This window comes from Hesperophylax consimilis, chromosome 8 (genome assembly GCF_061612785.1).
Source record: "Hesperophylax consimilis isolate HC1 chromosome 8, BYU_Hcon_1.0, whole genome shotgun sequence".
NCBI classification, from domain to species: Eukaryota; Metazoa; Arthropoda; class Insecta; order Trichoptera; family Limnephilidae; genus Hesperophylax; species Hesperophylax consimilis.
In genome coordinates this window covers 25,072,195-25,086,618 of record NC_142843.1, presented here as the reverse complement: position 1 = coordinate 25,086,618, position 14,424 = coordinate 25,072,195, and the positions used below count along the sequence as shown (strand labels likewise).

The following is a 14,424-nucleotide window of genomic DNA, read 5'->3' as shown; positions in this document are numbered from 1 at the left end:
TTAAAATTCTTTTATATTTTACACAATTTTTTTTAAGCTTGAAGTGAAATAACACAAAAATGCTCTATATAAATGTTATGTTAGTAATTTGTTAATTTCTCATTTTAAAGAAGTGAAATATTATTTGCTGAACAAGTGTTATTTGTTGAAAAATGCATTATGTTTTGTAACTTTACTTATTTTATAAATCAATACTATGTATTTGCTATACCATTGTTACTATGTACAACAATTAGTTAACACAACTGTATCACTTTCATTTGTATCATATAGCTCACTATGTCGTAAATAAAAAAAAAAAAACATCTTGATTATCATGTTACGGGTAAACATAACATATGTTATAATCTACGCGCTCATAGATGGCGTAAATTTAATTATTTTATCTAAATACAGTTTTCGCAAGTTATGCTTTAAAATATTAAGATGAATTATTTATTTGCGCGTGTGCATATGAAATATGAATAAATAGTTTTGTATCTACAAAAACACAATTCTTTCAAGAAAGGCATACACATACAATATTGTGTTGTTGATTTGATGCATTATTGTATTAGTAAAATTTACTAAAGAAAGTAATAAATGGTTTCTAGTGCAGGTGTTGGGTCTTAATTTTATCATTTTGATGATAAATAAAGAGCAGAATGTTTTTTGTAACATTTTTCATGATTATTTATTTAAGCAGCATTCTTGTTAAATCTTGTTGAGTTTATTACTAAAAATAATATTTTTATGAAATCTTTTTTTCAGTTTGGTTTGCTGCTTTTCCTAATAGTTGTGACACAGTTTGGAGTCAGCATTTGGTCCCTGGTAGTTTGGGACAATTTGAAGGATGAGGTGACAAGTTTTGCTGATTTGGACTTCTTAGCCGCTACTGAGCACAAAAAAGATCCCGCCATAAAGAGATGGGAAAGGCTGCAGACTGAGGTGCGCTTACATCCATTCATTATTATGTACATTTTGGCCCAGTTGTGTTCCAGAAATTCGAATTTAACATGTCATCAAATGGCCATTAAGTGCCGATTCTATGGGCGTATCATATTGTAATAAGCTGACAAGATTAACAGCATGATAGTTGTCCTCTTCTGCTGATAAAATTTTGTCCGAAAGCTGAAACTGACTTAGAAACGGCATTTATCGGGAACCTTTCAACTTCAAAATAACAAAATGGCGCTTAGGGCGAAATCATATCAACATTAAAATCTCCCAGAATTATACGATTAGGGTTGTCTTTTTCCTCGATATCGTGTGCAATTTTGATAGATAGGACAAATATTCCGGTAAATTATCAGTGTTGTTATCATTGTTGTTTTGGTACGAGGGTAAGGGATGATTCCCTTTCGATGGCCCTCTCGAGTCATTACTTACACCGTCAAATATCGTCAATGAATTCATTGATTTATTATTAGATATTACCTCTGTGTATAGAGTTTTTGTTTATTTATTCTTTTATATGTTTTATTTTTCCCATCCACGGAAGATACTGTATTGCACTACCTCTGCACACCTTTTAGAATTGTGTATATTATTTTTATTTATTATGTAAATTGGTTTATTATAAAGATCCCACCCACCATACGCCAAAAACGCCCTGCCCTGATGGAATTGTTTGTATTCCATGGAAACTTTAAAATTTAATCATTATTTATGGTAGCTACATATTTCTATTTGTTTATGATAGTGTCATGGATGGTATTCTTCTGAGAATTGCGTTTGAAGTTTCTTTCGATGTTTTAGCTCTCAAATCATCTTATGCTTTTTTTAATCTTTGCTTAGTAATATCAGTTTGCCCAACAATACTTATTATACTTGCTGAATAATATAATAAGTGCAGTGGCTGCCACTTTTTTCCACATTCTAAACAAAATAGGGAATTGCATAGTTGCACATTGTGAAATATGTACATAAAAAATGTAATAGTGTAACACAAGTAGTTTTTTGAACAGTAGACTCAAAATAAACCACTCACTAGATTGATAACTCCGTGCTTTTTGTATGAAACAAATTGGTCCTCTATTTAACCATAGATATGCCAATATTTAGACATATTTCAAAAGCTATTCGTCTACGTGACACACCATCGACGAGGATAAAGGAAACTAAAAAAAAAGGACGACCATAGATAATATTATTCTATTTTTAATATTATAAGACATAAAAACGAAAGATTTTAAACCACCACAGATATTCCACTCAGCCAGCACTCACATTTCAACAATTTTTCCATAGATATTCAGAGGTTTTCATTGGTAGATGTGGTTAGCGATTGTGTGACGTCACAAACCATGGAGATTACCGTGACTTTTTTTCAGTTCCAATTTTCGATAGGAGTTATACCCCTCTGCAGTAGACCTTGCATCCATAGAAGTATGTTTCCAATTTCTGTGATTAATAAATCATAACCAAAATTTCCTCTGAAATCATAAGATTTGTAAGAAGGTACTTAAATACCTACCTACTTAACCCTTAAATGCATACTGTTGCAAAACTGCAACATACCGTTCAAACCACCTTTAACTCTTTGGTGTATACTTAATGCATGCCGTTTTAGAATTATCAAGTTCACGGTAATATATTTTATCGAGTGGCATCACCTTTTTTTTCAAAATTTTTTGTCAAATGTCACTTTTTCTTTAACAAAGTGAAGATTTTCGAAAATTGGTTGGAGGTTAGAATTACAGTTTTGTTTTGCTGTTATTATTTTGATTTTCTTAGGTAAGTAGATATAATAATACAATACTTATATGTAATAACTCGTATTTTTCCGGTACACTTATTAGTTTTGAGAATTTTTTTTAGGTTTTTTATTTTTTTTTCATACGTAAATTGTTCATATTAATTTTTATTAAATACATGGTGTTGTAAACCTGCAACAATTTTTTTTAATCAAATATCATGTAAAAATTACAAAAAAATAAAATTCTTTATATTTCCTTGCATATGCATGTAAATATCTACAAAATATTTTTTTTTCCAGAGAAATTAATAAATCATGCATTTAAGGGTTAATTAAAACCATAATATCTTGTTTAATGTAACATTCTTTTAATTTCAAAATATACTTGTCCAAAGAAGTATCACTATCTCAATGACAATTCTTTTTCAAAATTTAGTTCTGTGAACAGTAAGACCTCGCTCGCATCCATAAAAGTATGTTTCTAATTTTCTCTTATTTAATAAATCAAACCAATATTTCCTCTAAAATTATTAGATTTGAAAAGAGGTACTTAATACCTACCTACTTAATTATAAACCATAATATTTTTTTAGTAACATTTTTTTTTTTAATTTCAAATAAAGAATTATACAATTTTTCCAAAGAAACTTCTCTATCTCAATGTTAATTCTTTTTTCAAACTTTCTTCAGGCACCTCTAACAAAGATAAAAAGGCAGTATCCAACACGGCCACCATCTTGAAACACAAATGGAATGTAAAAACAAATTTATAGATAGACAAAATGCCAAACGGTTGAGTTAAAACAGGTCTTTGGTATGCTCAGTCAAAAATAAAAATAGAGCTGTTAAATTATTTTACATCTAAAGATATTTAAGGCCGATGCACTGCCAAGACTTCTTTACTAGTTGCATTTTAATATGGCTTTTGGATCAAGCAAGGGCATGATGGTATTTATTGGAATAAATAAGTCAATCTCTTTAGTAAGCCTAGGTTAAGAATTCTTCCAGACAACAGTGTAACATCATGTAAATAGTTTTCAAGCATTCTAGTCAAGACTAATAATTATGTACTGTGCAACAAGAAAGTGTAAAAAATTAATAAATTAATAAAACTAAATTAATTCATTACTATGACAACACCGATTTTAGAACAAATTATAGTTGATTCAAATGTGAGGTTATGTTTAAGTTCTGAAACTGAAAATGACTTGGACTGTATATTTACCTTCCGAATCTGACAGATTAACTTGGACTGTGTGTTTCATTATCTCATTGCCTTACAGATGCAGTGCTGCGGCGTGGGGGGAAACTCGGACTATCGCGCCAGCTCCTCGGTGCCGTGGTCCTGCTGCACGGGGGCCGCCGTCGGCCCCGCGGGCGCGATTTTGGGCGGCGACTGCAGCTCCGTGCACCAGCGGGGCTGCCTGGGACCCCTCGTGCAGATGGTGAAGGATACAATGCTGCATGTGTGTTTCACGGCCCTCGGGGCGGGGCTACTGCAGGTCAGAAGATTATTTATTATTTATGTAAATCTGAAACTGTAATGCTGTATTCATAAAACATCGGATGAATTTAATATGGTATTTAATAATTATTGGTGAATTGTGAATTGAATGTATGATGGAATTAGGTGAAAGTGAATATAAGAGATACAAAAGGAATGTAGGAAAAGGGAAACAAAATCACGAAAACATGTGCGGAGGAGTTCGAGCACATAATACAATAACAATATTTATAAGTTTATGTTTTTAACTTTATCAATCCCGCCGGGGAATGAATGGAGCGGGCATTCATTGACCACATGTTTTCTTCTTGCTGAAAATAATATAATTCGATTTATCACTTTATTTATTTAATTTAATTTTATTTTATTTTAAATACATAAACGGCTATACTGCCTTTTATAAATAAACATATAATAGAGTACAAAGTAAGAAAAATAATATTATTACATTACAGTAGTTTTAAATTTAAAAATAACATACAATTATTTTGTGTATCACAACCAAAAATAACAAAAAAAAGAACAATGAGAAATATCATCATTTCATTTCAACATGTCCATATTGCGTATATAAATTTACATTATGGAAAAATAATTTTTGAGTGCATGTTTATATTGCGCTAATTTTAAGAAATAAATGTCGCCGATGTTGGCATGTTCATTTCCCAAAATGTGTAATCGACTGATTGGTGAGTAATAATGTGATAATGTATGTGTGTTATTATAGTAGAACGGTAGAGTCAGTCTATTGTTAGCGCGACCAGGGCAATGAAATCGTATTAGTTCTATTAAATCAGGGGTATCCAGGACTGAGTGAATTATTTTATATAATATTAATAGATCACAGATTTTTCTGCGATCTGATAAATTTACGAGAAAAGTCCAGTTCAATAACAAATTATAGTCCACGGATTCTCTTGGAATACCTAATTTAAAATTAATATACCTAAGGAATCTATGCTGTAATCTAAATCTAATTTTTTTATAGAGCGGAGACATTTTACATATAGCTCCTGTGTGCACCTAGGCCTTTGGCCCATTGTGCTATATCCTATTTTACCTCATTACTTTAACAGTAACCTGGTCCCTTTTATAAAGTTGTCATTGGAAATGAGGCTATGTCTTCTGGTTCCACAATGTGTCTTCCCATGACTTATCTCTATATTCCCTTGCGGTGATTTTGCACAAAAACGGCACCATACAAATCATCCAAATATTATTATTATTATCTCTTGTCTTTACTCTCCCTTGGTTTCCTGAAGGCACCAAGAGGGAAGAGAGCCTCATCTCTCCTCTCCATTCCTCCTTGGTTCCGTGAAAGCCCCACAACAGAAGATTCCACTCCTCCTTGGTTCACTGAAAGCCCCATGAGGGAAGAGGGCCTCATCTCTCCTCTCCATTCCTCCTTGGTTCCGTGAAAGCCCCACAACAGAAGATTCCACTCCTCCTTGGTTCACTGAAAGCCCCATGAGGGAAGAGGGCCTCATCTCTCCTCTCCATTCCTCCTTGGTTCCGTGAAAGCCCCACAACAGAAGATTCCACTCCTCCTTGGTTCACTGAAAGCCCCATGAGGGAAGAGGGCCTCATCTCTCCTCTCCATTCCTCCTTGGTTCCGTGAAAGCCCCACAACAGAAGATTCCACTCCTCCTTGGTTTCCTGAAGGCACCAAGAGGGAAGAGGGCCTCATCTCTCCTCTCCATTCCTCCTTGGTTCCGTGAAAGCCCCACAACAGAAGATTCCACTCCTCCTTGGTTCACTGAAAGCCCCATGAGGGAAGAGGGCCTCATCTCTCCTCTCCATTCCTCCTTGGTTCCGTGAAAGCCCCACAACAGAAGATTCCACTCCTCCTTGGTTCACTGAAAGCCCCATGAGGGAAGAGGGCCTCATCTCTCCTCTCCATTCCTCCTTGGTTCCGTGAAAGCCCCACAACAGAAGATTCCACTCCTCCTTGGTTCACTGAAAGCCCCATGAGGGAAGAGGGCCTCATCTCTCCTCTCCATTCCTCCTTGGTTCCGTGAAAGCCCCACAACAGAAGATTCCACTCCTCCTTGGTTCACTGAAAGCCCCATGAGGGAAGAGGGCCTCATCTCTCCTCTCCATTCCTCCTTGGTTCCGTGAAAGCCCCACAACAGAAGATTCCACTCCTCCTTGGTTCACTGAAAGCCCCATGAGGGAAGAGGGCCTCATCTCTCCTCTCCATTCCTCCTTGGTTCCGTGAAAGCCCCACAACAGAAGATTCCACTCCTCCTTGGTTCACTGAAAGCCCCATGAGGGAAGAGGGCCTCATCTCTCCTCTCCATTCCTCCTTGGTTCCGTGAAAGCCCCACAACAGAAGATTCCACTCCTCCTTGGTTCACTGAAAGCCCCATGAGGGAAGAGGGCCTCATCTCTCCTCTCCATTCCTCCTTGGTTCCGTGAAAGCCCCACAACAGAAGATTCCACTCCTCCTTGGTTCACTGAAAGCCCCATGAGGGAAGAGGGCCTCATCTCTCCTCTCCATTCCTCCTTGGTTCCGTGAAAGCCCCACAACAGAAGATTCCACTCCTCCTTGGTTCACTGAAAGCCCCATGAGGGAAGAGGGCCTCATTTCTCCTCTCCACACCTTTTATCACTTACTTCTGTTCCTTTTTTCAAATAACTTCTACTAAATAGTCCAGTCAATCTAGACAAATAGGGGAATGCTGAATTTTTGCAGGTGACTAGTACTTACTTCAAGGAGTATTTTAACCAAATCCCCCACTCCTCCCCCTTTGCTTCCCCCCCTGTGCCCCATCAAACATTGAAATTGTAGGGTTCTACTAAAGCCATTTTACCTCCTAAACTAAAATATATATCAGAAAAAACAAACATCTTCTAAAACTACCTAAAAATTATATGAATTGAATCTTTTTGTCATCTGTAATAGTAAAGATTAAAAATTATATATTGTTTGTAAAATAAAATTTTCTAGTGGACTGGACTTTATCTATTATAAATATGTATATTTTCATATCCTCTGTATTAATCTTCTGAAAGTATGATCAGCCAGCATAACCAGCAAAGAGTGTAACCCTTATTCTTGACGGCTGATCAAAATTGGAACTGGTTGAAAAGCGGCTTAGTGGGAACCATTACACCAAATACTAAAGACTAAAACTGAAACCACTCAACTGGACAAAAAATAATATTTATAATTATTTCAGAGAAAACACTATTCAAAATATTTATAATTATTTTATATTATCCATACTACTAAATTTTAATCACACGTAAATGAAATCCTCAGCATGGGAAATCCCAGTGAGAATGTCATTATATCTATCTGTTACAAAATAAATAAGATAATAAAACACTTATTATTATTATTCAAATGTCAAAAATTTGTAATGGCTCTGATAACGATATGACCATCAATCAAATGTAACAGAGGTTGAAATACCATTTTTTTTTTAACTTTAGCCCCACACAAGCAAGTCTATGGCTTCTAAGTCTAAGGCCTATGTCTTCTTTGGGGATGCTGTGTGGAGGGTCTTTTTAGGAAAAGAAGGATGGGAAGTTCAGGGAAGGAAAAAGGTACAAGGGGTGGGTAGGAATCTGGGGGTCAAAGTGTCAAGGCAATGTTCCGAGAGAGTTCTGTTGGAGAGGTCAAAAGGTCTCTCATAACCAGTCCCTCCTGATCCGGCCAGCCATGCAGTTGGAGGACAGACGCATCCGCTGCCAAGACCCGGATACACCTCACCCCATGAACCCGGGCACCCCTTCCAAGTCACCAAACGTAGCGAACCACTTGGCACAAGTGTTGGTCATCCAATGATGGTTCGCGGGGCGGCGGTACCCATACCCGCATCCCAAATTGTTTCATGTTATTCTTATTTAAGTTAAAATAATACTTTTTATAGTTTTCCAGAAATATGCCAGCTATACGAGTATAATATGGGTGGTTTTTAAAAAAAATTTTTTTTAAATAAAACCTTTTCATCTTATGTGAAGAATATAAGCAAGAGGCATAATGTTTATAAACGAAGACTTTTTTAAAAGGAACAATGACTTCAATCGATTTTTTTATATTTTATACATTTTCACTTATCATATCAATGATCAGTGGTTCCAAAACTTATTATCCTATGGACCCCTTCTCAAAGCCAAAACCTGACTACGGTGCCCCAAGTGTAATAAAACAACTGCATATTAGCCATATTACAAATTTTTACTTTTATGCCTTAAATGGTGAATGGTGACATAAAAATAAATAAAATATTTTCATATTTGAAGTAATTATTCGAAATTATAACTTTTGTTTTAAAATAAAAAACCTAATTCTTCAATGAAATGGGTGAACCAGATGGGATGATATGAGATTATCATGTTTGGCTTAGTGAGTAACAATTGTCTAAGTAAGTCTACTAATTTGCAGCAACAACTTATTATTTTAACTTATTTTGAAGGTTATATCCATCAATGTAATATATCGCTGAAAAATAAGATAACACTAATAATAATTTAATTTATTCTTTATTTAATAAATTTGCAACCATAAACATGTAAATAGATAGAATACATAACAATAAGATAATGTTGAGAATTCTCATAACCTGCCTCACTAGGCTAGCCTGTGTTGAGGCAGTCATTTTAAAAGTTAATTTAAATACTTTTGAGTATACCTACACTTACGAGGGTGGTCTGAAAAGATTCCGACCTCAACGCAAAGATGGCGATACTCGTCAATAAAAGCTAGTGAATGTAGTTGTGCATCTTTTGACAGTTACTCTCCAAAGTTTTGGCCATTTGGGAAGTGCAGTTTTTAGTTGACAGTCGTTTGAGTGAGTCGATGTGTGTGTTTTTGTGAAAATGGAAAAAATTGAGTATCGAGCTGTTATTAAATTTTTGTTTTTGAAAGGCAACATGCCTACGCAAATCAAAGATGAGTTGGACTATGTGTATGGGGACTCTGCACCATCATTTGCGACAGTGAAATTTTGGGCAGCTGAATTTAAACGTGGCTGTAAGAACTTGGGAGACAATGAACGTTCGGGACGTCCAACTGCAACTACTGACGATAACATTGCTAAACTTCACCAAATAGTGTTACACGACCGCCGAATTAAAGTGAGAGAGATTTTGAAAATGTCCAAAGAATGTGTCTGTCACATATTTAATCAAGATTTAGACATGAGAAAGATGTCCGCGCATTGGTTCCGCGTTTGCTCATGTTAGACCAAAAACGTGTTCTAATGAACATTTCCAACTCTCTGTTGTCGCAGTTTAGGCGCAATAAATCAGAGTTTTGCGCTGATTCATTACTGTAGATGAAACATGGATACACCATTATACGCCCAAAACAAAAATACAGTCAAAACAGTGGACTGCAAAGGGGGAACCGGCTCCAAAGCTTTTCTCGGCGCTGATTCATTACTGTAGATGAAACATGGATACACCATTATACGCCCGAAACAAAAATACAGTCAAAACAGTGGACTGCAAAGGGGGAACCGGCTCCAAAGCTTTTCTCGGCGCTGATTCATTACTGTAGATGAAACATGGATACACCATTATACGCCCGAAACAAAAATACAGTCAAAACAGTGGACTGCAAAGGGGGAACCGGCTCCAAAGCTTTTCTCGGCGCTGATTCATTACTGTAGATGAAACATGGATACACCATTATACGCCCAAAACAAAAATACAGTCAAAACAGTGGACAGCAAAGGGGGAACCGGCTCCAAAGCTTTTCTCGGCTGGGAAAGTGATGGCGACTGTTTTTTGGGATAGTCATGGAGTTATCATAATTGATTATCTTCAAAAAGGAAAAACTATTACAGGAGCATATTACACATCATTACTTGACAAGCTGAAGGCAGGAATTTGCCGAAAAATGGCCACATTTGCAGAAAAATAAAATTCTGTTTCACCAAGACAACGCGCCGTCTCACACCTCAGCATTTTCCATGGCAAAAATCCACAAATTACGATTCGAACTGCTTGACCATCCGCCTTACTCACCAGATCTAGCCCCAAGCCACTTCTTTTTGTTCCCTAATCTCGGAGGACAGAGATTTTCGTCAAATGAGGAGGCAATCACCTTTGTGATCAATTATTTTGCAGAGAAAAACGCCGAGTACTATTAGGCGACGGATTAGAGAGATATGAGCATCACTGGGAGAAGTGTAGAGTTACAAGGAGACATGTAGAAAAATAAATAAAAAACTTCAATCAAAAAATTCTTGTTTCATTGTTATGTCGGAAACATTTCAGACAACCCTCGTATATTATAATATAAAAACTCAATATTTTTGTTGTATCAATAGTTTCGAATTTGGGTGAGGGCACCGGTAAAGGCCCTATTATTACTTTTTATCCAAATTATAATGTTCTTTTTGAAATTTGTTTGAGTTGCACATATTTTTATGTTCTCTGGAAGAGTATTTAAACTTTTTGTGTATTTATGAATGTTTGTATAAAGGTGCGTGAGAATTGTTTTTGCGTATATCTGCTGAACGTCAAACATATTCATAATATTAAACATTAAGTTTGAGTCTTTAATTAGAGGTAGCCTGAGGATTATTTTGATTATGGTTTTCTGGGCTTTTATGATTGGGTATAGTGCTGATGAAGTGCCACCACCCCATGCTATGATTCCATACTCAATGATTTATTTTGTTTGCAATTAATTGAGTGTGGAGATTCCATTTTAGGTATTGATCAATGATGATGCCGAGGTACTTCATCTGAGTAGTGCGCTCAATGTTGGGGCACTGACACCATTCATCGAGTATATTCGAATAGAGACACCGTCATGGGGTTGATCTGTAATATGTATACTTCACATAGCTTCAAACAGTAGGACAGTGTCATCGGCAAAACTAACTATTTCCCCTGAATATTAATGTTGCATAAGTCGTTAAGGTTAAACGCAACGCTCGTTGTATTCTACGTGTTCATAGATGGCGTTAATTAATTCATTGTATTAAAACACGCTTTTTGCAAGGTATTGCTTTACAATATTAAGACAAATTATTTGTTTGCGCCCGCATATACGCAATATGAATATGAATAAATAGTTTTGTCCATATAAAAACTCAATTCTATCGAGAAAGGCATACAAATACAATATTGGATTGAATCATCGGTACAATATTGTATTTGTGTGCCTTTCTCGAAAGAATTAAGTCTTTAAACGAACAAAACTATTTATTCATATTCATATTGCGTATATGCGGGCACAAACAAATAATTTGTCTTAATATTGTAAAGCAATACCTTGCAAAAAGCGTGTTTTAATACAATGAATTAATTAACGCCATCTATGAACACGTAGAATACAACGAGCGTTGCGTTTAACCTTAATATACAACAGGAACAAAGATGATCCTAATATACTTCCTTGCGGTATACCGTAGTTAGCACTAGTTTCTAAGTATGTTATTTATTTTAACTTGTTGCTTGCGTCCATTTAGGTAGCTTTTAAATAAGTTAAGTTCGTTGCCCGTAATACCTATTTTTTCAAGTTTATTTATTAATTTACATTGGGATATTGTATCAAAGGCTTTAGAAAGGTCTAAGAAGATTGAAATACATTTTTTGCTTTTATCTAGGTTTTCAACAATAAAATTAGTAACAGCGGCAATAGCGTATGAGGTACTCTTGTTTTCTTGAAACCTGTATTGATTTTCTGAGAGCAGTTTATGGCTCACAAGAAATTTTACCAACTGGGCATTTATAACTTTTTCTAAAAATTTAGATAAACTAATAAATCTAAACGAAACATGAAAAAGAACAAGGCACAGAAAAATAAAAAAGATAACATTCAGATCTAGGAATCGAACCCAGGATCTCTTGTCTTACCGGTACAGGCGTCTTAACCACTCGACCATTGGGACCTATTTATTAAACGTCATATTTATCGATTCAGAATTAACAATATTATCTTGTCCGGTAAGACAAGAGATCCTGGGCAGGGCCGGCTCTACGCGAGCGCAATTGGAGCAGTACGCTCCGGGCGCCGAATTGTCGAGGCAACGCACACAGTCCTAACACATCGCCCTTGAGATTATTTTTCACAAAAATGGTGCTACATAAAAATTCAATTCATCCGAATATTATTACAGAATATTGTTACAGTGATCACCTACCTAGGCGTCTTCTGGTTTTGACAAGTGGCGTCATAATTTTACTTGCGCCAGGCACCGTTTGGCTTAAGGCCAGCCCTGATCCTGGGTTCGATTCCTAGTTGTGACCTTTATCTTCTTATTTTTCTGTGACTTGTTCTTTTTCATGTTTTGTTTACATTATTTAGTATTATATTCTTCTTCAACGATACTAATTTGCAGTCGGTTTCTTTTTTGTGATGAGGCAAACAGCAAAGCAATCAACAGCTTCTCTACAGTGGCCCATAATGCAGGAATGGTTATCTTTTTTGTAACCAGAATTTTGTCTTATCCTTGTATTCAAATATTGGTTTCATCTCCTCATTTGTGGGTAATTTAATAATTTGCTCCTGTATTAGTATGGATTCATCTGAGTTTGTTTCTACTTGCAAAGGGATCCAACACCCAATCGGGGATGCCCGAGTTAAGAATATCTTCAAATCTTTGGCCTAGGTCAGAATGCTGTTTACAGTAAGCAAGCAAATTTTCATCTGGTTTCTGCAATTTTAAAAGATTTTGAAACTAATAGCATTCTCCTCTGCCCAAGTTTAGTTTGCACAGAAAAAGTTTTGCAACAAACTCAGATCTGGTAATTTCTAATTGGTTTTGTCATATAAGCCATGTAATTTTTTTAAATGGTATAATTTTGTCGCAAATCATTGTCTATGCTTTCCAGGAATTCCAACACTGCATAAGTGTGCATAAAATCGTTCCGAACATGCACCTTTAGTTAACCAACGAACTTCCGTGTTAAGTAGTAAACGATTATAATATTTAATTATTGAAGACAATATTAGCGATTCTTAAATGAAAATTTGACACAGAAAAATCAGAAAAAGATACCTCGAAAGAGGACGTCTTGCCGAGACGCCGCTCTATTAATTGAGCTGATGCGACCTTATCTCCTTCGGTCATATTTAACTGTATCATACATCAAATAAGAACTACCAACATTATCTTCGCATTTTCTCATCGCACTCATTATTCAAAAAATAAAGATTAAAATATTTATCATTTTCCATTTAAAGTTGAACAAATAATCCTCTCATTTAATGCTTTCTGTTTGATTTTATTAACTGCTCTTACGACGTAATCTAGTGGAGCCAAGCGAGCATTCAGTGAGATTTTTGCCGACTTTCGCAGACCCTCTGACGTCTAAGCACCCCCAAATTGATTTTAATTTGCCACGGACGCCCTCAGCGGTCACGAGGACCCCTGGAGGTCTATAGAAACCACTGATTTAGATAAAATGAAACCAATATCCACACAAGGATTATTCAAGGATGGATGCATACATTACACTGTCTATGTACTAATGGTCGAGAAAATTCAAAAGAAATTTTTACGATACCTCTATATGAGAGAGTTTGGTTTTTACCCATGGCTGTTTCCAACAGCATTTATCTCGGGAATGCTGAATATCTGCAGCCTTAGTTCCAGACGGGACGTCGCATTATTGATGATGGCTTACAAGCTTCTGAATGGTTTAGTATCAATTCCAGACATTCTGTCAAAAATAGGACTTTATGTCCCGGATAATTTCACGAGAGGCCGCCAACACAGGCTTTTAATTCTTCCCAGGTCCAGAACTAACTTACCAATGGTGATGCCCCTGGGAAGACTCACTAGGTTAATTAACTCCCTTCCAGCTAACTTGGATATTTTCCATATGTCCTACAACGACTTTAAGCGCGAAATATTGTATTTGTTTTAACTGTATACTTATGTATAATTTTTTTTCCATATTTTGTTTACCGCTTTTGCATATGTTTTAACTGTATACTTATGTATAAAATTTTCTTCAATAATTTGTTTACCGCTTTTGCAATGTAGAGTCACGTGGGGTAACCGTGCGCAATTTTTACATTGTGATTTTTGTATTAAAAATCTTTAGGTATTTTACTCAATTTTTTTGTTTTTTAATATGATCGATTATTAAGGCATCTCAAACAACCATAAAAACCTCATTTGGTTCATAAATCAAACAGTTATATAAAAAGTTTACATGCATGTCGATTGCGTACACTTACCCCGTGTGCGGGGTAAGTGTTCGCACCGCGAAGAGTTACCCCCCATTGCAATTATCACACTTAAATTGCCCCTTATCGTAGTCTGTGCAG

The 14,424-nt window shown here is 35.8% G+C and overlaps 1 protein-coding gene across 1 annotated transcript in view; it reads left to right on the top strand.

The window, feature by feature from the left end:
* Positions 1 to 14,424, top strand: part of TM4SF (Transmembrane 4 superfamily) — a 51,819-nt gene that overhangs the window by 5,211 nt on the left and 32,184 nt on the right. The window contains exons 3-4 of the mRNA XM_089634542.1: positions 751 to 927; positions 3,961 to 4,179. Of these exons, the coding sequence (XP_089490668.1) occupies positions 751 to 927; positions 3,961 to 4,179 (396 nt within the window). The remainder of the gene's footprint in view (positions 1 to 750; positions 928 to 3,960; positions 4,180 to 14,424) is intronic.